General features: G+C 37.5%; 1 protein-coding gene across 6 annotated transcripts in view; it reads left to right on the top strand.

Annotated features, from left to right (window-relative positions):
• ARHGEF28 (Rho guanine nucleotide exchange factor 28) overlaps positions 1 to 22,189 on the top strand; it is a 284,986-nt gene that overhangs the window by 189,723 nt on the left and 73,074 nt on the right. For all 6 annotated transcript variants that reach the window (XM_033110869.1, XM_033110870.1, XM_033110871.1 and 3 more), the window contains 6 exons: positions 3,617 to 3,824; positions 6,253 to 6,364; positions 9,976 to 10,018; positions 14,428 to 14,551; positions 14,900 to 15,032; positions 21,743 to 21,798. In XM_033110869.1, the coding sequence (XP_032966760.1) occupies positions 3,617 to 3,824; positions 6,253 to 6,364; positions 9,976 to 10,018; positions 14,428 to 14,551; positions 14,900 to 15,032; positions 21,743 to 21,798 (676 nt within the window). The remainder of the gene's footprint in view (positions 1 to 3,616; positions 3,825 to 6,252; positions 6,365 to 9,975; positions 10,019 to 14,427; positions 14,552 to 14,899; positions 15,033 to 21,742; positions 21,799 to 22,189) is intronic.

Here is a 22,189-nt window from a genome sequence, read left to right on the forward strand (position 1 = left end):
CAAAAGCATGGGTGCACATTATACACAGGAGCGCATGATACATGGAAAAATATGGTATATGCTCATTTTCACATGTAAAATCATGAATCAATATTAATGTCAAATACACACACGTGAGTGTGTATATATTTATCTATGAATGGACATCCACATAGGTACATGAGTATTTGGCAGGTATTTAATTGATCAGAAAGGAGAGAAAGGAGGGGAGGCAGCAATCACTACGTGCCAATCACTGTGCTCTGCATGGATATGCGACCACTTGAGCTTGTAACACTTTATAACAGGTATTGGTACCAAGGGTAATGTCCAATGCATAAATAATGAAAGATTATCTTGAGATTTGTATTTTGTGAATTATGGTTTTAAAGATGCTGGGTGGACGTAAATTGAATTGATAGGGCATTTTGGGCTCTCCACATATCTGTTTGGGACAAGAGGCTGCCAGTCCAGGCAAGATTCCATATAGTTCTGCAAAACCAGATTTAACTGTGTATTATTAGCACATGCTGGCAGGATCTTTATGATTTGTCCAGTTTGTGACTCAGGTCTCGAGAGGTGAATGAGTTCTTTACAGATGCTCCTCTAGGAATACGGGGAGGAGAAGACACAAATGGCCTTTCTGTTCTGCGTATGCAAACATTCCTGGGCATTCTAAATTATGCTTTCCCATCAATCATGGTCACATCGCTGGGACGTTTAAATAGCAGCTGGAATTTTACCTTCTTAGAATATAAGAAAAACTATCCAGCTTGAGTAAAGGTAATGAAAACCCTCTGCAAAAATGTCACAGCTGGTGGAGGGGGAGAGATGGAAGAGGAAGAAGAGTCCTAAGAGAAAACCCCCAGTTGCTCCCATAGGCCAACTTTATCTGCTGTACATTCTGTCCCCTCTGAAAAATGTAGGAATGAGGATCCTAGAAAGACTTGAGATCCCCAGAAAGCCCCTTTTTGACCCTGGCATGGCCATGGAACCCTCCCTTCGGTGGGTGTTGTGGTGGGAGTGTGTAACACAAGTGATAATGAATCAAAGTGACATGCACCCAATTCATTAATAAGTGAATCGCAGGCTGAGAGGCTCGGAACTTCGAATGAAGGAGAAATTTCAGGGCATACAATAAAAAGTGAGGTTAACACAGGCACAAGGCTGCCTGGGACGTAAGTCCTAAGTTTCTTAAGGTTTAAAACAATGCTTTGGTGAAAGTAAAATAGTATGCACAATATGTAAACATTATATTATTTAAACTAAATAGCTATTCTAAGATGCTACAAGGGGAAAACAAGCAATGAGATGTTTATTTAAAAAAAAAGCACAAAACTATACAACAAAAAATTAGGTGATAGAAGGCAGGTGTTTGTTCTTTTCCAAAACATATCTTTAAAACTGCTTTTGTTTTTCCATAGTAAGAAATGCTTGTCACACTGTGAACCATCCCCTCCATGTCCCCCATACACATAGGATTTAAATGTTGTATGAAATAACATGTGGAATGTATTCTGATATTTTCTACTCTGTACTATTTTAAAAGAGGATTCTGGTCACAACCTATTGAATCGATTTCATATCCCACTGATGGAATTTTAAAAAAAGGTATTATAAAATGATAACCTAGAGGTAACCCTGAAGAATATTTTCTATAAGGTTGAATATCTTACTTAGGTTAATAGTGTATCAAAGAAAAACCATAGCCCCATTTGAACTAGCAGAAAAAGAAATATTTTAAAATATAGTATGCAAAATAAAATAACACTCACTGATATTCTAGGGTATATTCATAGAGATGGAGAAATGCTGTGTGTAACTTGAAAGGCTTGTGTAAAAATAGGATATTCTCACAGGCAGCCACTACTTTTCATTAGGACAAGAGATCACAAGTTGAACACACAAATACTGAGCCACAGACATCAGCAAACCTTTGGCCTCCCTCCCTACCCCTAGATCTCTTTTTACCCTTAGATAATCACTGAATTATGGAAACTACATAGCACCTTAAAATATCTGTAATTACATTAGTGTAACATCCAAAGCACCAACATTTACTAGAAAGGTTTTCTTAACACTAAGCTTTAGTTTTTCAGGAGAATTTTATACTCCAACATATTTGGGCGTTGAATTAAACTAAAGTGTGAAGTCCCCCTCCAATTTGTCTTTCCCTTCTCAATGACAAGGTGAGGGCCCTTGATGAGGACTTTTCAAGGAGAAAACTCCACTTTGGAAACTTCAGTGTTACCAGTTGTGACCTTTACTTACTGCCAAGTTTGCTGGGGCCCAAGAGGGCCCATGAAGTTCAAGAATTAGACACTAATCTAAGTTTGTGGATTAGAAACATATATAATTTATTAAGTTGATATTCATGTAATTTATTAAGTTGATATTCAGTGGCCATTAAATACCTACTTTTTCCTTCCTTCTTTCCTTCCTTCCTTCCTTCCTTCCTTCCTTTCTTTTTAAGAAAAATAATCCAAAAACATTTTTCAAAGTTTCATTTTCTGGTACTCTATATTTCATAATTGAGACCATTTCATTATATTGTTATTAAAATTTAAACTCCAGGACTGTAACAGTCAAAGAAAAATACATTTAAAAGTGCGGTTTATTTTGTTTGTTTGTGTATTACGTTTTGTTTTCTATACAGACAACAGCATGGTAGTTACCAGAGGGGAAGGGGGTTGTGGAGAGAACAAAGAGGGGAAAGGGGGTCAAATACATGGTGACAGAAGGAAAATAGAATGCATGGTGAGCATACAGATGTTACATTATAAAGTTGTACACCTGAAATTTATATAATGTTATTAACTAATCTTCCTTGAATAAATTTAATTTTTAAAATGCACTGTGCAATTGACGTGCCTGTGAGAGTTGTTGGCCTCAAAGTTTGAGTGGTTTAAAATGTAAATGTTGTAGAATGAGCCAGGAATGTGAAGCTCACATGCGTTCTTTTTAATATTGTGGTTATCAAAGGTTATTATATGAGGAAAGGAGAGCATTAGTAGTAGAGCAGAATTCCTTTCTGCCTTCTGAGGTGGATTTGTCATGGCCATCATTTTTGAAAGTCTCTAAAAATAATCAAATGTGATACATTTGGGACCTCACTTGACTCATGTCTGTCCTGTGTCTTGATACCAACTCTGGTGTGAGACCTTCGCACGTTTCTCCATACCTGCCTCTGCCCTCTTCAGCTCTGCAGCCTTGGGACAATGGAGAGAATATTTTCACATTCAAGGTCCCCCAGGGCGCCCCGAAACAGCCAAGGGCTCTGTTTGGTTTGCATTTTTAATGTTTGAAGGATACCCATTTGGGGCTTGTAATAATTACATTTACAACACAGAAATAGCATAATACTAACTTGAACCAGGTTTTGTTTCTTAGAGCACTTGAAATGGCTTTTGCCAGGTAGAAATGTTCGCTTGGGGAAACAAATTTTTGTTGGAAAACAGGATCTTTGGAGGGAGGGAAAAAACCCAGCAAAACCTACTTAAATATAAATTTTGTTACAAGTTAAATGAGTACCCATTGTACCTCACACCAATGAGAGAATTTGAATTCAGAGAAGTAGAAACCAATGACTCGGTCTGCTTCCTTGATTATTTACTTGTTTACTTACTTTGTGCGTCAGTTCTAGTCTCGATGCCCTGGATGCTGACAGTGAAGGGGAAGGGCCTTCGGAGCCGTCGCACCTTTGCTACACTCCAGTATCCCAGAATTCCTCGAGAACTGGGGTCCCAAGTGGGGACGAACTGGACTCTTTTGAGACCAACCCTGAACCAGATTTTAACATCTCCAGGACTGAGTCACTTTCTTTATCAAGTAACCTGCAGTCAAAGGTATTCTTGTTGGTATTCATTTGGTTTATTATAGCATGGAAAATGTGTTGTCTAAATCTAACCATCTCTGAAAGACAAATAATGTTTTATTCACATGTATAAACTTTTTTTTTTGAGAACCATGAGCTGACCATTCGAGTCTTTAATCTTTTCAACTCTCATTTGTTTATTCCTTAATTACAAGGACTGATTTGTCTTTATGAATTTCGCCACCAGTGTATAATAATTTTTCACATACTTGGAAAATTTTACCATTTTACACAGTATTTTCTGCCGTCATCTTTTAAGGGAAATAAACTGGTAGTGTCATGTGGATATAAATGATCAGATTTGTTTTGCTCACATGAAACTTTACTTGGCCCAGGTGATGAATTAAATAATATTCCTAAGGCAGAGGTGATGTTTGTTGAGCATTCCTGGCTGCATGAACTAATCTGGAACACCATAAACTTCGTCAATTTTTCCATAGGAGAGAGATTTTCTCACATTGGGGTTTCATTTTGCTATGGTTGTTCTATAAAAGATTAAACTCTTCCAATCTTGCAGAAAAAGCTGTTTTGTGTTTGCACGTATGTTTTCTTCCTTTTTTGATTTGTGTTATTGTCCACTAGTTTTCTTTTTAAGTAGAGTTTACTGCTATAAAATAATGTGTGCTATGCTCGAGCAGCTCTTACTGTGAACACATGGTTGTTATGATACTGCTTTATTTTTGTAGTATGTTCTACAATATAGAAAACATGTTTTATAAATGTAGAAAACATAATTTCATCATAAGACACCTAAGACATTAGTAAGCCTTTTATTTTAATTTTTGAGCAGATGAGGTTTTGCAGAAATGAGATGTTTTGTCCTGGGTACCCGGACTTAATGGTAGTCAGAACTCAAATCCAGGCCTTCTGACTACAGGTCCTGAATCCTTTCCTCTCCTCTCTGAGACCTGTTGAATTGTCATAACCTTTTGAACCTGAAGATCATGTGATTATTTCTGGATGATAAGAAATGAGTATGGTTGTTAATGTAGATCCTTCTTAGTTTTGCATTTTGAGTGGAATTGCGAAACATTCATCATTACTTGGAATGAAAAGGAATTCAATCTTTGTGAAACAGTTCCATGTTGTTCACTTTTAAGAAGAATCTGTCCGTTAAAATGTATCTAGCTGTGCCTCTGTAATTTCCCTGTGTAACTTTTTACCAGAGATTCTGGATAATTTTCAAAGTCCCATCATTATGCAAAACGATGACCATATATGATTTAAAGCAAAGGGTGGCATTTGGCTAGGGCCCTTTGTGGCCAGCTCACGGTTAGGGTTACAGGACAGCGTGGGCTGGCCTTCCTGATATCCAGGCCCCAGAGGGTCCTCTCTAAGAAGACAGTCAGGGGAGGCACAGCCCAAGACCTTTTGAAGCAGGGCTAGGCGTCTGTTTTCAACTTTCTTCCAGGCCCTTTAAACAGATGAACTTAGAGAAACCATGTGTTTTCACTTAGGGGAACAGACGAGACCAGTGCTTGTGAAGGACAGTTGCTGATGGCTTAATTTTAGTAATAAATTTTGCATTACTTTATTTTAGCCCTAACTTGAAGTGGTATCTTACAAATGGATGGGTGGGATCAATCCTAAGGCTGCTAGGCCTCTGTTGGGTGGGAGTTGGGTACCATAAATGGCTTTAATGGTGTTTGCTCTTTTGTATATTCATTTACATTTTCCAGAACATGTAAGAAAACCATGTTTTAATTATCTTGCCATCTTGCATTCTCACATATGTTGTTAATATTACAAGAGGAACAGTATGTAATTGGGAAAAAAGAAATAAAATAGCAGGTCAGTTAAAAGAAATAAAGATGTATAAGTCATTGATATGCAAACATCATCCCAGGAAGTGCTGGATGGGAGGTCTATTAAAAGATGAGGAGATTTGTATATTTACCTGATGCATTCTTCGCTATAGGCTGCAGCTAACGTTATAACGTAAGTAGCTGTTTGGAAATTTTTAAAATTCTTATCATTGTAAGTGGCTATCCTTTTACCATCTAAGTATAGACATATTAGTTAATGTAGAATTTTGCTTCAGTGCTACAGTATAAAATAAAAATAACTGACAACTCAGGTGAAAAAAAATGTCAAACTCATTAAATATACAGAGAAAAATTTGACTTAATTTTTCACTTTTAACCACCATGATTGGAATGTCCTAATTGCATCCTAAAGTCTACATAGGAACTATTCCCAAAAGCTCAAGTTTACCCAAGCATTAAAAAGACAATAAAATTTTGAAAGTTGTGAGGGGCAAACAGAAACAATTAGATTACATCAGAAATGTTCAGATTGAATCTTTTCACAAAGATGCTGATTTAGTAACATTCATGATGAACATATACTTTCAAGTCTTGTGTAGCATTTTTGAAAAACTATTTTATGATTTCTTTTAGGAGTCATTGCTTTCTGGAATCCGCTCACGTTCTTACTCCTGCTCATCACCCAAAATTTCTTTAGGAAAAACTCGGTTGGTACGTGATTTTACAGTGTGCAATTCCAGTGAAGGTGAGCGTTATATACCATTTGGTTTTGAAAGCATTCTATCCCAGAGCAGATTTTCAGTTAGTAAAAGTACATAAAATATACAAGTGAAGGCAAGGATTTTCAATTTTATTTTCACAATTGATTTTTCTAAGCTTAGCAAAATCCTTTTCTCATTGGATAACAGTCAAGTTAAAGATTTGATTTTGATTAAATTACAAATTTGTACAAAAATCTCTGTTGCTTTGTTCTTTGAATAAAATGTTTTCCTCAAAGATAATGTAAACTAGAATTTATTCTAGGTTCCTTATTGTGTGGGCTCTAGAGGATTTTATTTAAGTAAAGTATAAAAATTACTTTTGCCTTATATATAAGTTGCTGAAATAATCTAAGTCCTCAGAGACAAACCACTGCCAAATAGATTTTCTTTCTTTCTTTCTTTCTTTATGAAGGGACTTTATAGAATTGAAATAAGAGGACATATTTGAAACACGAGTAAATGTATCTCAACATTTTTTGTGGCAATGCAAGCAAACAGAAATGTAACTTTTATACAATAAAATTGAATTGAAATATTGTATATCTATAGAACAGGGTGTAAATTATAAGCATGTAGCTTGATGAATTTTAAAAAATGAATTCAGATCAATAAGTAGGACAATTGGCAACTCAGAGCTGACCTTGTAGCCCCTCTCAGCCACCACTCCAATTTTCAACTTTATTTTTAAATGTAATTATTTCATACTTTCTATACATAATATGTAATAATTACATTTAAAGGCATGTTTGGAAGTATTCATGCTAATCTGTAATATATAGCATTATGTAATAAATTATATAATACAGTTTTGTCAGTGTATTAGACAGTGTCTTTTTTGTCTATTATCCTTAAGGCTTAAAAGACTCAGAAAAACAAGAAGTGTGCTTAAGTATCCTCAATTTCCCAGTGTACAATACTTAAAATAGGATCTATTTTACTTCTTCCTGTTTCTTTTCTTTGTTAAAATTCTTGCTTTATTACCTTGTTCTTATTTGGCATTTTTGTGCCATGTGCAACAGTATTGAAAGCAGTCTTCGTGCTTGGAGCTGCCATCCTAAAACAATGACTTAAGTATGGGAGGTGTCCAATAAATATTTGTTCAATAAATGTAATAGACAAGATACATAAAATACCAAACAAGTACTACTAGGCTTCTCATTTTTCTTTTTGGGAAGTCTTTTTGGAAGAGGAGAAAGCAAGACTACTGATATGTGTCAGTTTTAATTTTTGGAATGTGAAGATGGAGAAAAGGACTGAGAGAAAGAAAGGATACAACTACCTTTTAGAGGACAGGAAAAGAAGATGGATTGAATTTGTCTTATTTTTTTTTCCCCAATATTACGAATACTGCTAGAATCTTCAGGTCTCTCTAACTTTAGTTGAGGTTGGGATTCTTTTCAATAGCAGTTTGGCACCTCTCACTGATGGTCCTCGATAGCACATTAACTTTATACTGTAACTACTTGGACAGCACTTCTAAGTCTTCTGTGAAGTGTGCCAACCAGTATCTGCAGTATCTCCGATTTTCAAAGTTTTATTTCTGAAGTTTGAAATTGTTGACCAGATGGATGAGAGGAACTTGATTGTTTATAAGGGAAAAGAGTCCGGATTTGTGAATTCTTTAATGAATAAGGAAGGGTATCTTTGCCTAACATATAATCTTTAAATCTTTGCATTTGAATTAGAAAGAATAAAAAGCTAACGTCAATTCCTTTGTTTTTTTTCTGTGAACAAAAGCTTATCTTTAGACAGTATATTTAAAAACAGGGCTATTTGAATGAAGTTTGATACTCTCCAGAAGGTGAGAATTACAAACAGGCAATTTAGGTTGAGGCTATACACTAAATGTACAAAGATTCCAAGATACTCCGGTGTGGTTACAAATGTTTGGATTGATACCGTTTAGGTCAGTCAAAACTATAGGACTACGAAGAATAAATGAACTCTTAAGGAAGAAGAGATGATTTTAACTGTGTGTGATCAGAGCACAGATGTGAAATCTTGACTACGTCAAAGATGTATACTAGTGTTTCATTGTTTAGTTTGCTTAGATTAATCAGAGGTAAATTGACATGTGTGGCGTTAGAAGTCCTCTCTCAATGAGCCTTGAATAGTCCTAAACATTTCCTCTATTTATCTATCTATATCCTTGGATAGACTCCAAGTCTCCTTTTGCCCCAGTGGAAAACTCCCATATATGAGCTACAGGGTGGTCTTCTGTCCTTTTTTATTCTTATTTGTGATGTTCTTTCTTCCTTGTCACCTCCAAAAGGTTACTTATTATCATGTCTCATGTTTTCTTTTCTTTTCTTTTTTTTTTTTTTTTGAGCCTAGAGTACAATGGTGGACACTTTATTTTTCAATGCTTGTATATATAAAACAAAATCAATCTTGTACGTAACTCCCTTTGATACATCGTGGGTTTAGATAGAAAGGAACATTGTCAATGTTGAGATGATAATTATAACCTCACCAAGATAGACAAAAGTGTTCTACATTTGAGAATCTGAGGAGTGAAGTGCATGCACTTTTGAAAATTATTGTGCACTGATGGATGGAATCCTATTAAATGTCCAGTTGCCTGAATCTAGTTCCGTTATCTTATTAGCTCAGTTATTTTGGACAAGTGTCTTATTCTCTTGGCTCCTCAGCCTATTTACAGTAAGGATACTGATTTCTGCCCATGACTTAATTTGAAGAACGTTTAATGACCATAAAATAAAGCCTTCAAATTCTTCAAAGTAGATTTTCTGTTACCTACAAGATAATATTGGGTTCAATATTGATATTTACACATTTCAGGGGACATGTATTTGTTAGTTTCCCTCCTTAACATATCTGGCCCATCTTCCTTTGCAACCCAGTTTTGCCTCTTCCCACTTCTGGATTGTAACGGTAAAGGGTTTGTCCCTGCTCTGTCGATGGTGTGCTCCACGGTGGCCGTTCCCTCCTTCAGTCTCTCTCACTGTCTCTGCTCTATCCCTGTAGTAAGTAGTCCAGTTCCTTCTAGAAACAAGATGGCGCTAAGCTGCCTGCATGAGCCTGCCCCTGCTGCCCCCCTTAAGTCCAATGGGAAAAGTGGTTCTCCCTTTCCCAGGAGCCACAAAGCGCATCTCTGAACTGGCTGCTGCTCGGATTTTATAAAGGCATCGGAGCTATGTGAAAATGGACTCTTGCTTAGGCTGGGCTGCAAGACTTTTCTTTTGAGCTTCGCTTAAAAAGCAGCTAAGATATTTATTGATTCTCTATGTTGGGGAATTAGTGTTACAAATAAGAGATGAAGCTCTGGTGAGAAATATCCAAAATGACAGAACCGATTTCCTGCACTTTTGAAAATATTTGCTGCCCTTTACTGATGCTATCTTAGTTCAAAAAACACTGAATATTGCCATGTATTGGTCTCTTCCCCATTCTCTCCAAACCAGGGAAAGTGATAAAAATATCCAGAGCAGTGCCCTATTTATATAAAGTGACTTGTTTTCTCATAACTGGTGGTGTATATAATGAAATACGGTTGAGTGTGTGCATTTCAGATTAACACATGACTACTAGTTTGTGTGCCTTAGTTTTCATTTTATTGTTCCGTGTTTTGTAGAACAAAGAGCTTACAGCTTATCGGAGCCACCAGGAGAAAAAAGGTAACTGTTCCAGATTTCCCGAGGGACTGCTTGATCCATCAAATGATGTGGAAATGTGTGCACGTCGTTTTTGGTATTTGTTTAATTGTTTGTGAGGTTTCTATGTAATGTGACTGCCTGAATCCTTTGCTTCTTTTGTGATCTGTATCAACATAGGTCAGCCAGCTGCTCTTTTCAGTCCCAGATATGCAGTCCTCAGGACTGGGGACAGAGTATTCTATTTTGAGTTATTGTCAAAACCAAACACTTCTGACACACAGGACCAAAGGGAGCAGCATGAGATCCCCTGCTTTAGAAAGGTATCAGGATCTGGTTAGGGCTGTCTGCCCCTACTATGGTAATAGGCCCCTGGGCAGTCAGTTTTAGAACGTGCCTAAACATCTCTACTATCTGTATGGAGTACTGCTTAGAAGTGTTAAGTTGGAAACAATGAGTAAATGATGCAGAAAATACATTAAGCATTATCAGTTTTCTGATAGATATGCAGATGTGAAAGCTTTATGCCTAAGCTTCTCTTTTCCTTAAGAGGTAAAACTATAGCTGGAGTACAGTTTGGGAAGCTGACTAGTGAGCCGGGAAAATTGTTGAGTGCTGTTGGCCTTGAGTAACTAACTGCTCATGTGAAATAACTCTGAGGTTAGGTTAGAAATGGCATAAATGTTTGGCTTTAAGAGACCACATGGAAAAGAAGAAAATGGGTTTAGTTTTGGTGCTATTAATGCTAAAATTCTGAAATGTTTTAATACATAGATCAAGATGTACTATTTTGCTTTAAATCTTGGAATAAAAGTATCAATAAGGAAAAGCCTCCTTTTGTTTATGCCTGTATTTTGGAGATAGAATAGCAACTTTGAAATGAGAAAATCAGAGGAAGACTAAGAATGCCCTTCAAAAGGAGGAGGATGAGGAAGGTGACAGCATGACGAGGACAAAAGCAGGAGCAGCAATAACTGACCATCACTGGGTGTTTTATGTGCCGCGTACTGTTTTAAGCTGCTTACATCTATTACTTAATTTAAGCAATTCACTAGTTCTGGAATGTATCCATCATTTTGATTGGCAATCTTCTCCCTGCCATCTTTTTAACATTGGAGAAGTAATGGACTGATTATTAAGAGCTTATTTTACGTAAAAACTATTTTTCATTAGGACAGGGATTTAAGACTAGAAGAGCCAATGTCATAATTGCTTAAATATTAGAAAATAAAGTGATTTTACTTGGATGAGATGTATATAGGGAGTGTCCCTTTCTCTCTTATTCCTCATTTCCTGTCATTCCTGTTTTTTTTCCTCTTTAATTTCCCTTTATCTATACATCCTAAAAGCATCTGACTTTCTCAATCACATCCCCTAGTATATCTAGTAGAGTAGATCTTTTCTCTAATCTATTCTATTTCCGATACCTTGTGGGATATGCCAGTAGAGCCCTGGCCATACCTAATGCTTTGCTTTGGTCCTGTTGTACGTATTTACCTACCTACATTGGAATTGTTGTTTATATTAATCACTTAGTTTCTGGAAAAAATGCAGCCAGGTAAAAGGAGGGCTGGCTCCAGACCTTGCAGGCTCATTTCTGCAGGAGTGACATTCCATCTATCCCAACTTCTTAAACACTGTGTGGCATGACTTTGTACTGTATTGCCACCATCTACCTTAAATTGACTACATCTGCTGTATTTAAAAAAATTTGAGCATCCAAGTGTTCAAAGAAGTCTCACTGTGTCAATTTTCAGTTTGGATAGTGGGAACTTTCTGTTCATTAGATTCCCAGTTTTTTTTTTAAAATGTAGGTTATGGATATAGTAGGTTAAGGATTAAGATGTTGAGGATACATGTTCTTAAGATATTTTAAATATCTGTTTACCTACTGAAAAGGTAATACCAAGAGCATTTCTGAAGAAAGGAGCTTGTAAAACTGTATGGCGGTTGATTGCATTGGTCATCTAATTGACTATAATAGAGCTTAGGCATTCTCGTTTTGGGATATTGAAAAGAGTTTAAATTAATTTTTTCCAAATGCTTACAAATTGACAAGCTATTTAAATTTTGTGGTGAAATCAGTTGAGGATTTTTCCCTCCTCAGTTCTCTAACGTACCTATTTGTTATTATAGGTGAATACCACATAGTTAGATTTGAAACATGGAATCAACCAACCTTCTACATTTGTGCAGAGGTTACACTGTTACCCATTTTCATAAAATGACAGTGGATCATGACTGTGATCCTCACATTTCTACCAGGTTGGATGGTTATTCTGAGTTTTTAATATTTAGTGTTTCAGTATTTTTTTTGTTGTTGTTTTGTAACATTGTCATGTCTCAGGTCTTATCAGCCTTTGAGCTTAAAGATTACTTGGTATGATTTTATGTCATGTTGTAGAAATATATAGGTTCCATGGTAAACTGTGGTACATGTGTAGGTTTTACATCAAAACTGCAACATTGTTCTTGATATAGTCTTCTGTAGCATGGGGAATTGGGAGTAGAGTCAAGTAAACCATAATTAATTTTCTTTTCTTTGAGAGAGTTGTGTTCCTGCTGGGAAGTAGGGGACAGGTCTTCTTGAGCTCAAAATCCATTGACCTTACCATTTTTTAGTTCTGAGCTTTAGGTCTTCTCACCATCTATTGTTCTCTTAGACACTGAATGGCAATTGGTGGGGTCACAAAAGTTTTTCCTGAGAGGATTCTTTCTAAGCTCTCAAATGCGTTGTTTTCTCCCCATTCCAAAAGTGAGCCTGTTGAATATGATGCCATGAGTTTTACAAATTAGGATGCTTAAGACACAAGAGGTATGGAAATTTACAGAGTATATGAACTGGTCCGTTGTCTAAGGAGGTAGCTGTGGGAATAAAAGAAATAAGAGGGTCTGGGTTCCTTTCGTTACTCTGCGTAGTTGTATGGTACATTCACTTCTATTCACTGTCTTTCCTTCTAATCTTTTCAACTGTTTTCTCTAAGTAGCAAACCCAATATCACTTACTGTGCAGTACTCCAGAAGCAGGATACACACTGTCCTACTTCACTATGCTTTTAGATCTTCATGACCAAGAGGCAGCTCTAAAGGCATTATTTATTATGTTTTTCTGAAGGCACTCATAGGTTTGAACTCTAAATTATCTAGAGGTTAAATAATTTAAATTTTTGTTTAATACATGCCGGGTAAGTACATATTATATTTAAGTGTGAGAAGGGCCCTTAGTAATGATTTAGTCTAAGCCTGTAACTGATCACATGAGAAAAACTGAAGTCCTAGAAAGCTGTCATTGAATTCATTTTCATGAAATGTAATCATATATATTTTAGTGCATATCAATAATATAATTGCTTTTCAAAAGTATTCCCCAGAGATGAATGTGTTAGTCACTAATGCTGACAAATGAGAAGTGGGAGAGACTTTGGTTATGAAATGTTCATTTTGGAAATAGCCTAAAGGAAGTATTATCTGGTTTGACATGATATTTAGGTTGATCCTTAATATATGCTCCTTCTCTCTCTCTCTCTCTCTCTCTCTCTCTCTCTCTCTCTCTCTCTCTCTCCCTCCCTCCCTTCCTCCCTCCCTCCCTCCCTCCCTCCCTGTCTAACAATATTAAAAATATAAGACTATCAGAGAAAGTTCCAGAGGAAATATTGTATAACTTTTCATAGCTGGGACTTGTTTTTTTCTGATGAATTATTATATGTATTAAAGGAAAATAAATGATGTTCAGTGTGTTCACAGACTGGGTGAAATTACCTCTAGCTTGCCTCTTATTTTATTTATTTATTTATTTTTGGTGGGGGGTGCAATCTAGAGAGTCTCAGATTGCAAATAGCCTGTTTGAGTGTGAGACACTGAACCAAGAAGCAGACAGTCTGTTTCTCAGGCTATATTGACACTGGAAATGTGTGTCGGCTGAGTATTATCTCTGTGTTCCAAAAATAAATAAAATCCAGTTCCATAATGTTGGTTATTTGGCTTCTCTGTGCCTGAGGAAAATTCTATTAGCATAGTAAACAGAAAGATAAATGTTTTCAGAGTAAAATTATAAGTCTAAAATTTCCTTTATTTCCCTAATATGTTACTATGAAAAATTTTGAAGTATACAGAAAAATTGAAAGAATTACATACTGAATACCACTTAGATTCTATAATTATTAACATTGTGAGACAGCTGCTTTATCTACCTATCCATCTAGAAGATATATTTTAATAGTTTCTATCTTTACCTTTAGAATAACCATTAAAACCTGAAAAAATATGTGTAAATAGCTGTATAAAAATAAATGCATAGATATGTGTATAAAATACATGTATTAAAATATGTATGTGTGTGCACACACGTGCACACACGCGCACACATGTGAATATGCTACATTTTGCTCCTTTTCTAAGTCCTATAAGCCATGACAACAGATTCTTTTTTGTAGAATTCCAGAAGAGGAATGGGATAAATACATTATCCCTGCCAAATCAGAGTCTGAAAAGTACAAAGTGAGCCGAACATTCAGCTTCCTCATGAATAGGATGACTAGCCCTCGCAATAAATCTAAGGTAATTGAGGTTTTGTGCCTATCATCTGTAAAACATAGATGGTGCAGTGTCTCAGCGATTAGTACAGTTTCCACTTTCCCTTTACAATCACTTACCTCACGTTTTATACGCATGTATTGGAAAGCTTCTGTGTTTCTTATGGAGTACTGGCCAAGCGATTAGACACATTAAGACGACGACATCCTGGGCAATATTACATTTGGTGTTATTGCACGCCTTGTTTTGCAGTCCTTAAGTGCCAATAGTAAATGAAGAGACTTCATTTGTATGACTTCGGTAAGAGAGTTGGCTCTCAGCATTTCTCTTTTCTCATTTTCCCACACTTTGCTGCTGCTGCTCTATCTGAAGACAAAAAGCAAGGATGCCAAAGACAAAGAGAAACTGAGTCGACATCAATTTGTCCCTGGGACATTCTCTGGGGTTCTGCAGTGTTTGGTTTGTGATAAAACGCTCCTGGGGAAAGAGTCATTCCAGTGTTCCAGTAAGTTCTCGGGCCTGGTGTCTGTGTGTGTGTGTGTGTGTGTGTGTGTGTGTGTGTGTGTGGCTTTGTGCTTTCCCTCCCTAGACAGTAAGCTCCTTGAGGACAGGGCCATTGCTAAGCACATGCACATAGACGTTTGTTTTAGTGCCCTACATATGATTTAACAACTTATCAAGCAATGACCATGATGGTTAAAGCCAGTACTTTATGTCCACAAGTGGTAGTCTCCCAGAGCCCAGACTGGTATACCTGACCACCAACTTGACATCTCCACTTGGGTATCTAGAAAACTTCTCAAATGTCACGTATCCAAAATGGAACTCTGCTCTCCCTCTCCTGTGCCCACCTACAAGCTGACCGTCTTAGTTAATGACTTTTCCATTATTCCTGCCGGATGGTGGTGCCAAAAATCTTGGAGTATTTCTATGCCTTCTCTCTCTCTCTCTCTCTCCGTCCCTCCCTCCCTCTGTCCCTCCCTCCCCATATTCAATTCTTCAGCAATCCTTTTGGTGCTGTCTGGAAATAATGTATCTGAAAGCCTGCTACTTCTCATCCCTGCCACTGTTAATCACCCTGATCTAAAGCCAACATTGCTATAGTTTCTAACTGGTTTCCCTGCACATTTACCCCCTAAAGTCTGTTCTCACAACATCAGCCACAGTGAGCTTGGTGAGGCATAGATCCCTGTGTTCCAAATTCCCCAGTGGCTTCCTGTCAACCCCGGACTAAAAGCCACCGCCCTGCCAGTGGCTGCAAGGCCCCCACGATCTGCCGTTCCTGTCTTCTCCTCTCTCCCTCGCTCCCTCTGTTCTAGTCACTCGGTCAATTGTGCTGTTCTCGCCAGGCATACCCTGCCACAGAGTCTTTCCTGGCTCTTCCTTCTGCCTGCAGTTCTCTTCCCTCACAGGGCTGTATGTTTGCCCCTCGCCTCCTTCAGGTCTGTTCAGATGGCACCTCCTCAGCCAGGCCTCTCCTGACCATTCTATGCTCGGCTCATCCTTCCCTCTTTGCCTCTCGCCCTTTCCCCGTCCCAACATTTAGCACCATTAACTTACTGTATGTTTGATATATTGGTTTTCTTATCTGCCTTCTTCACCAGAATATAAATTCTAGGAGGGCTGGATTTTTGTTTGTTGATTTTCTTCTCTGCTATATCCACAGTACCTAGAACAATGTGCGTAGTGAGGACTAATGAAATATTTGTGGAGTGAAAGAATCATGCAGAGCAAAAGAATTCAGGCCCAGGAAGGTGAAATACATTTTATGGTATTTGTTGGTGCCAGAGTTAGAAGGCTATTTAGGGGTGAGATGGGAGCACAAAAGGAAAAGCAGAGCAGGGCAAGATGTCGTGTAAAGTTCCTCTTTAAATTCCTAGAAGACGATTAAATGAAAAACTGAAATGTATTGACAGTTGTACATCTAATGAAAATAGAATCTGCACATGGCATTGAAGGCCGATGGAGTTTTCTTTTCACAGATGACACTGTCTTTAATGACACCAGCTCTGTGCATGCTTGAACTTCACTTTCCTTGAAGACTTGACTTCTTTCTTTTATGGGAGCTGAAATAGCATCCAGCAGTTCAGATGTGATTTCATTTGTTAAGTTTTTAGACATTTGCTGTAGGCATTGTTGATGGATTGCTTCTGCCTTGCCTGCATGGCAGCAGTCAGCATATATGTGTGATGGCATGTGTTTTATAGGTTGTTGCTTCTCCCTTGGTCACAAGGCGGTGTCCCTACAATTGTACCTCCAGCCACATCCACTACCTTTCTCTCCCCTCATTTTAAGACAAACTCCTCGAGCTGTGTGAGCCTCACTCGGCGCTCTAATGTCCCTGCCATGTCTTCCTCAACCATCTGCATTTTGGCCTCTGGCCTCATATTTAACAGAAGTCCTGCTTTTGGCGGAAACTTGGCATCACGTGCTAGTCAAATCTGAGAGTCTTTGCTCATTATTCCGACTCCCTGATCTCTCTCCTGTTTTCCTGTTGATTGTCCTTTCGTTTAGGTAAATGTTCTCTTTTCCATGGCGCACCGCTCTTCTGTTTTACCACTTGTATTGTCTCCTTTTTCCTAACTGAGTGCCCTCCAAGGTCTTGGGCATTTATTTTTTCCCCCTTTTTGTTTCTAAGTATAGTCATCCAATATTTTGCTTTAAAATACTATATTTAGACCTGTTCTCCCAGATTAATGTCTTTACCCCTCACTGTCTACTTCCGTATTTTCAGTTGTCTAGAGAGGCTGAGCACCCATGTATTTGTGGCCCCTTTTGAGGATAATGGAAGAACTACAGGGGTAATAAACTAAGACTGTCCCAGTCACACTGGCTCAGAGTGACCCTATCTGTAGGCAGCACCACCCAGAGCTTTTGTGTCTCCTAGACCAGTATGGCTAAAACTGACCTAAAAATCCACATGCAAAAGGTTGTGCTTCCTGCTCCCCTGATGGTAGGAACTCAGACTTCGGCACGTTGCCTCCTCTTCCTTTGGTCCCTGCAGTCGATATTGTTCAGTCACCATTTCGTTTCCTTTCTCACTGTGACCACTCTGCCGATTCTCATCGCCACCTTTGGAACCGCGGAGAGCAAACTGGTTGTTTCCTTCTCCAGGTATTTCACTGACAGCTTATTCTGAATACTTTTACCACATAAATCTTTGTAAAACAGCACTTTCATCAGCCCCTACACACTTAAGGACTTCTCTGTTTTTTGCTGGCTGGACGAAGCCCAAGCTCTCCGATGTGTCGCATTCTCTGGCTGTGTCCTGCCCAGAGGCCTGCAGTTACCTCCCTCTTCAGCCTTAGTCCACAAGCAGAGGCCGTGCCAGGCCTGTTGTCCTGCTCTCCCTGTGCGTGCGTTTTCCTGTCTCTGTCCCTGCGCTTATGCTAATCTCCCTTCTCTCAGTTTTCCCTACTCCTTTGCATCAGTCCAGGTGTCTTACTTCCTTTTGGAAAGTCTTCCCTGACCACTGGGGCTTAAATTCTTACACATGATATTTTCCTATTCTATTTAATACCAGGTTATGTACAACCTCTTCTGATTTTAACTACTAAAATAGACTCAGTTTTTTCAGGACCATAATCACACGAGAATTTTTTTTGGTATCCCCTACAGCAGCTATCACCATGCTGGGCCCTTAGGCACAAATACGTAGTTAATGATGCTTATGTATAGCTAATATGTAGTTGATAATATGTAGTAGTCAGATACTCAACGTAGTTAGTGTAGCTTAGGGAGCCAGGGCTCACTGAAAAGTAAACTTTTTGTAGTGCAGAATATGTTGGTTCATGCTGAGTTGGTCAGGTGGGTGGCCATAGGAGTTTTAGTGGAAAGTGGAAATTGCTGAAAGTACATAGGATATGTTTAGCTTTTAAAGCAGTCCTTAATTTTTAAAAAATGCAACAGGATTCAATGAAGATACAGGTTTAAGGAGAACCTTAAAATTGTCTCAAATTTTACCACCTAGAGAAAATTGCTGGAGGAGTCCCTTCTAATAAAAAAGTCAGCTTGTTATGCTAATGTTTCATGTGAGGATGCTGTCAAAATGTGTTTAGTTATCTCTTGCTTACTGTACACTTAAGTGTCTTCCAAATTTTTCACAACATAATGTTGCGATGAGAATTCTTTTACACATATCACTGCCCACATCTTTGATTATTGCCTTAGATTAAATTCTAGAATCAGTATGAATATACATTTGATTTCTTCCTTAACCCACAGTTTTTTAGAAGAAGTTGTGAGATTTGCAGATTTGAGGGTAGGGGAGTATTAGGGTTTTAAACTTTGCTTTTAACATTAAGTTTTTTACATTGGATTAAGAAAATATGATATGTCCAATCTTAGCTGTTTTTAGTATATAATCCATGTTGATTGGTGTAATTTTGTCTTTAATTGTGAAGGTTCATATTTTTAATCTTAAAAACATGATATGAAACAAAACATGACATAAATATTCAAAATCCTGGTGTCCACATTTTTCTTTGTTAAAGCTTGAGTTGCTAGTTTTCACAAAAATTGTGTTTATATAAAATTTTCCTTATTTATAAATAGATTTCACTGCTTATATTTTGATGTTACATTATTTGGCACACTGAAGTTCATAGATCATACCTTTACTGTAGATTTAACTTTCATCAACATAAAATTACCCTTTTAATGTCATTAAGTCTTTTGCATTAAATTTTACTTTGTTTAAAATGAATATTCCTCTCCTTTTCTTTGTAGTTCCCCTAACTAATGTTATGTTTTTGATTTTGGGTTTGTGTCTTTAATTTAGGTATAGGTATTCTGTAATATAACTGAGAGACCTTGTTTTATAATGATTTGTTTTGATTTACATTTAATCTTATAGCTGTCAAACTATCTTTTATAATTCTATGCTATCTTCCTTGATGTCTGTTTTAGCTACTTATACCAGGTGTTGTTTGCTTTTATCTTCTTCAGGGATTTTGGCAAGATGATATGCTCTTTTATTGTCTATTAATAATAACTTTAAGGCTATGTAAGGCTTATAGTTGAATATTCTTTTATTTCCCTTATATACTCTTTTCCCCCTAGTCTCTGTCAGTATACTAAATTCATCTTAAAGTTATTTTTATATTGTATGTATAATCTTTCAAAAATATCTTTTTCAAGAATAATTTGGTATTTGTGTTCAGCTCTGAGTCTCTACTTACAATTGTTTTTTGGTTTATGATTCCTTAGCTGGTTTCAGTGCTCACTTTTGCTTTTTTTTTGAAAAAAAAAAAAACTGATTTATTCCTGAACGCTTAATTTTGATTCTGCTCTTAATAGGCTAGGATAGGATTTTAGGTAAAAAAAAATTTTTTAAAAGTTTATTGGAGTGATATTTTTTCTGAAATCTTGTGTATCTAAGGGTATATCTTTGCTTCTTTCATAAAAGAAAAACAATTTATCTAGTTAACTTCTTAGGCCAAATGTGTTCCCCTGAATACTTTGCCAAGGCTGGTCCATTCTATCTGGGCATTTAATAGAATAGTAGAAAAATCTGGGGCCTGCCTGACCTTATTCTTTTGTTGGTAACCTTTTTTGTCTGCATTTTCTACTTGAGCACTTTTAATTTTTCAATTATACAGCTATTGTCAGAATGTTTCTATAGAGTAGGTGTCATTTAATTATTTTTCCTAGGGAACAGTGAGATCGTTTTATCTGCCTTTTTTGGTTCTTTTTCAACTTTAAAATAGTTCTTGTCAGTTGTCGCTTTGACTATTGCTCCTGAGCTAATTTTTCTGATTTCTTCCTTGGAGAAGTGTGATTTCTGTTATCTGTCTTTGTATGACAGCTTCTATTTTATAATTATAACATTCTTTTCTCCACATTCTGGAGGGAATCTTTCAAGTTTAATTTCAAAGTGCTGCTTTGATTTTTTTGTCTCATTGATTCTTCTCACTTCAGTTTAAGTTCTTCTTGTCCTTTTTCCTTCCTTGTAGTCTTTTCTCATCTCACAAAGCTCCATTTTCCTGTCATCCTGTTGGCCTATTGTCACATCGTGTTCTCCTTTCATGGCCTTTTGGTCCTATTTTAGGTCTATTGTGTGTCTCTTAGAATGAATACATTTCAAATATCTAAATTTTTCTCTCTTTCTGGATTTAATAATACTCTGGCTCATTCTGCCTGTGAATTTTCAATGTAACTTTGTTCTGTGATAGCTCATAGCTTCTTTTTTCCTTTTCCTCTTACTTGCTTGTTCTGGAATGAGAAGAGAGCCGTCTGATTTTGGTGTTTGCCAGTAGGACCAGGTCATGAATTAGCCTGGGCCAGGCTCGTTGGCCACTGAGGTGTTGGCTAAAATGCCTCCACAGACCTCCAACGGGAGGTGGTTGGGCACAGCTTCCTGCTCGGGTCTCAGGGGGTTACAGGCACTTTTCCAGTGTGGCTTTGATGGACATAAATGGGACCTTCCAACCCTCTGGAAGAATTCTTTCTAATGTAGCTTCTGATAAGCCACAGGTTACTCTAGCATGGAGGGGTCTGAGGGCAGGGTGGTTGTGGTGGGTGGTGTGGAGGGGGGAGGGAGAAAGGGCAAGAAGACAGCAGACTGGCAGAAAGTAGTGCCCATATTGGGTCAGTTTTCTGTGACAACAACTTGTGTCTCTGAGCCATTGGTCAGACAGGGGCAGGCAAAGTGCTCTCTTGCTTTGTTCAGTGAGATGAGGCCACATCGTTTCATGAAGTAAAACATAGCCAAGCCCCTAACTTTTCTCTTTTAACTTGGCTACCTCTAGTGAGTAGGAATTCCTGTCAGAGATGGATGATAGATTTCTTTTTCCCATAGTTGTTGTGAGGTTTCCTTTCCTTCTGTTTTCATAGGCATTTTAACTGGTGTGGGAGTGGGCAGTTGCTCCCAGCCAGATGTCAGAAATCTCTTGCAATACAGGGCACATGTAGTAAGTGAGTTCTCAGACAGACAGAGAAATGTATGTCATGCATAATTCCAGGTGTCATAACTGATAAGATCCTGTGCAAAAGGGAAACCATATCTCGAAGGAATTTAAATGTTAACCGTGTGCTTGGGCTTGAGTTGGTGGGACTACGTGTGATTTAAATATTTTTTCCTTCTTAAGTTTTCTAAATATTTTTAATGTGTATGTACTATTTTTGTAATGACCGGTAAAAGCATGTTGTAATCTTACTTATTTCAGATTAACTTAAATAAGATGGATGCTTTTCTATTTTTTCCCTTTGTTTCAGACTGTAATGCAAATGTACATAAGGGTTGTAAAGACACTGCGCCTCCATGTACCAAGGTAATGCTGTCATTTGTGAATATTACATGTTTATATCTAGCTTGGTTGCTTCATATTATGTTTAGCTTTTTACTCTTTTATTACTGTCTAGATTTACTTCTGAAGTGATCTTTGTAGCAATAAAATAACACATGCCCAAAGTGTATAGTTATTCCCTTAACTATGTACTCTCAGAACTAGAGGGAAAGCACCAGTCTGGCCACCCGTGTTATGCAGTGTGGGTGGGTTAGCCTTTCTGTCGGAATCTTCTTGGTTTATCAGTGGAAACTCTGAGCATATGTAAATGAAGTCTAGAGCAGTACTTTGCAAACATCAGAATCACGTGCAGGACCTGTTAACATTTGTGGGCCCCACCCCCATAATTTCTGATTCAGTAGGTGTAGGTGGGGCC

This window comes from Rhinolophus ferrumequinum, chromosome 7 (assembly GCF_004115265.2).
Source record: "Rhinolophus ferrumequinum isolate MPI-CBG mRhiFer1 chromosome 7, mRhiFer1_v1.p, whole genome shotgun sequence".
Lineage (NCBI taxonomy): Eukaryota > Metazoa > Chordata > Mammalia > Chiroptera > Rhinolophidae > Rhinolophus > Rhinolophus ferrumequinum.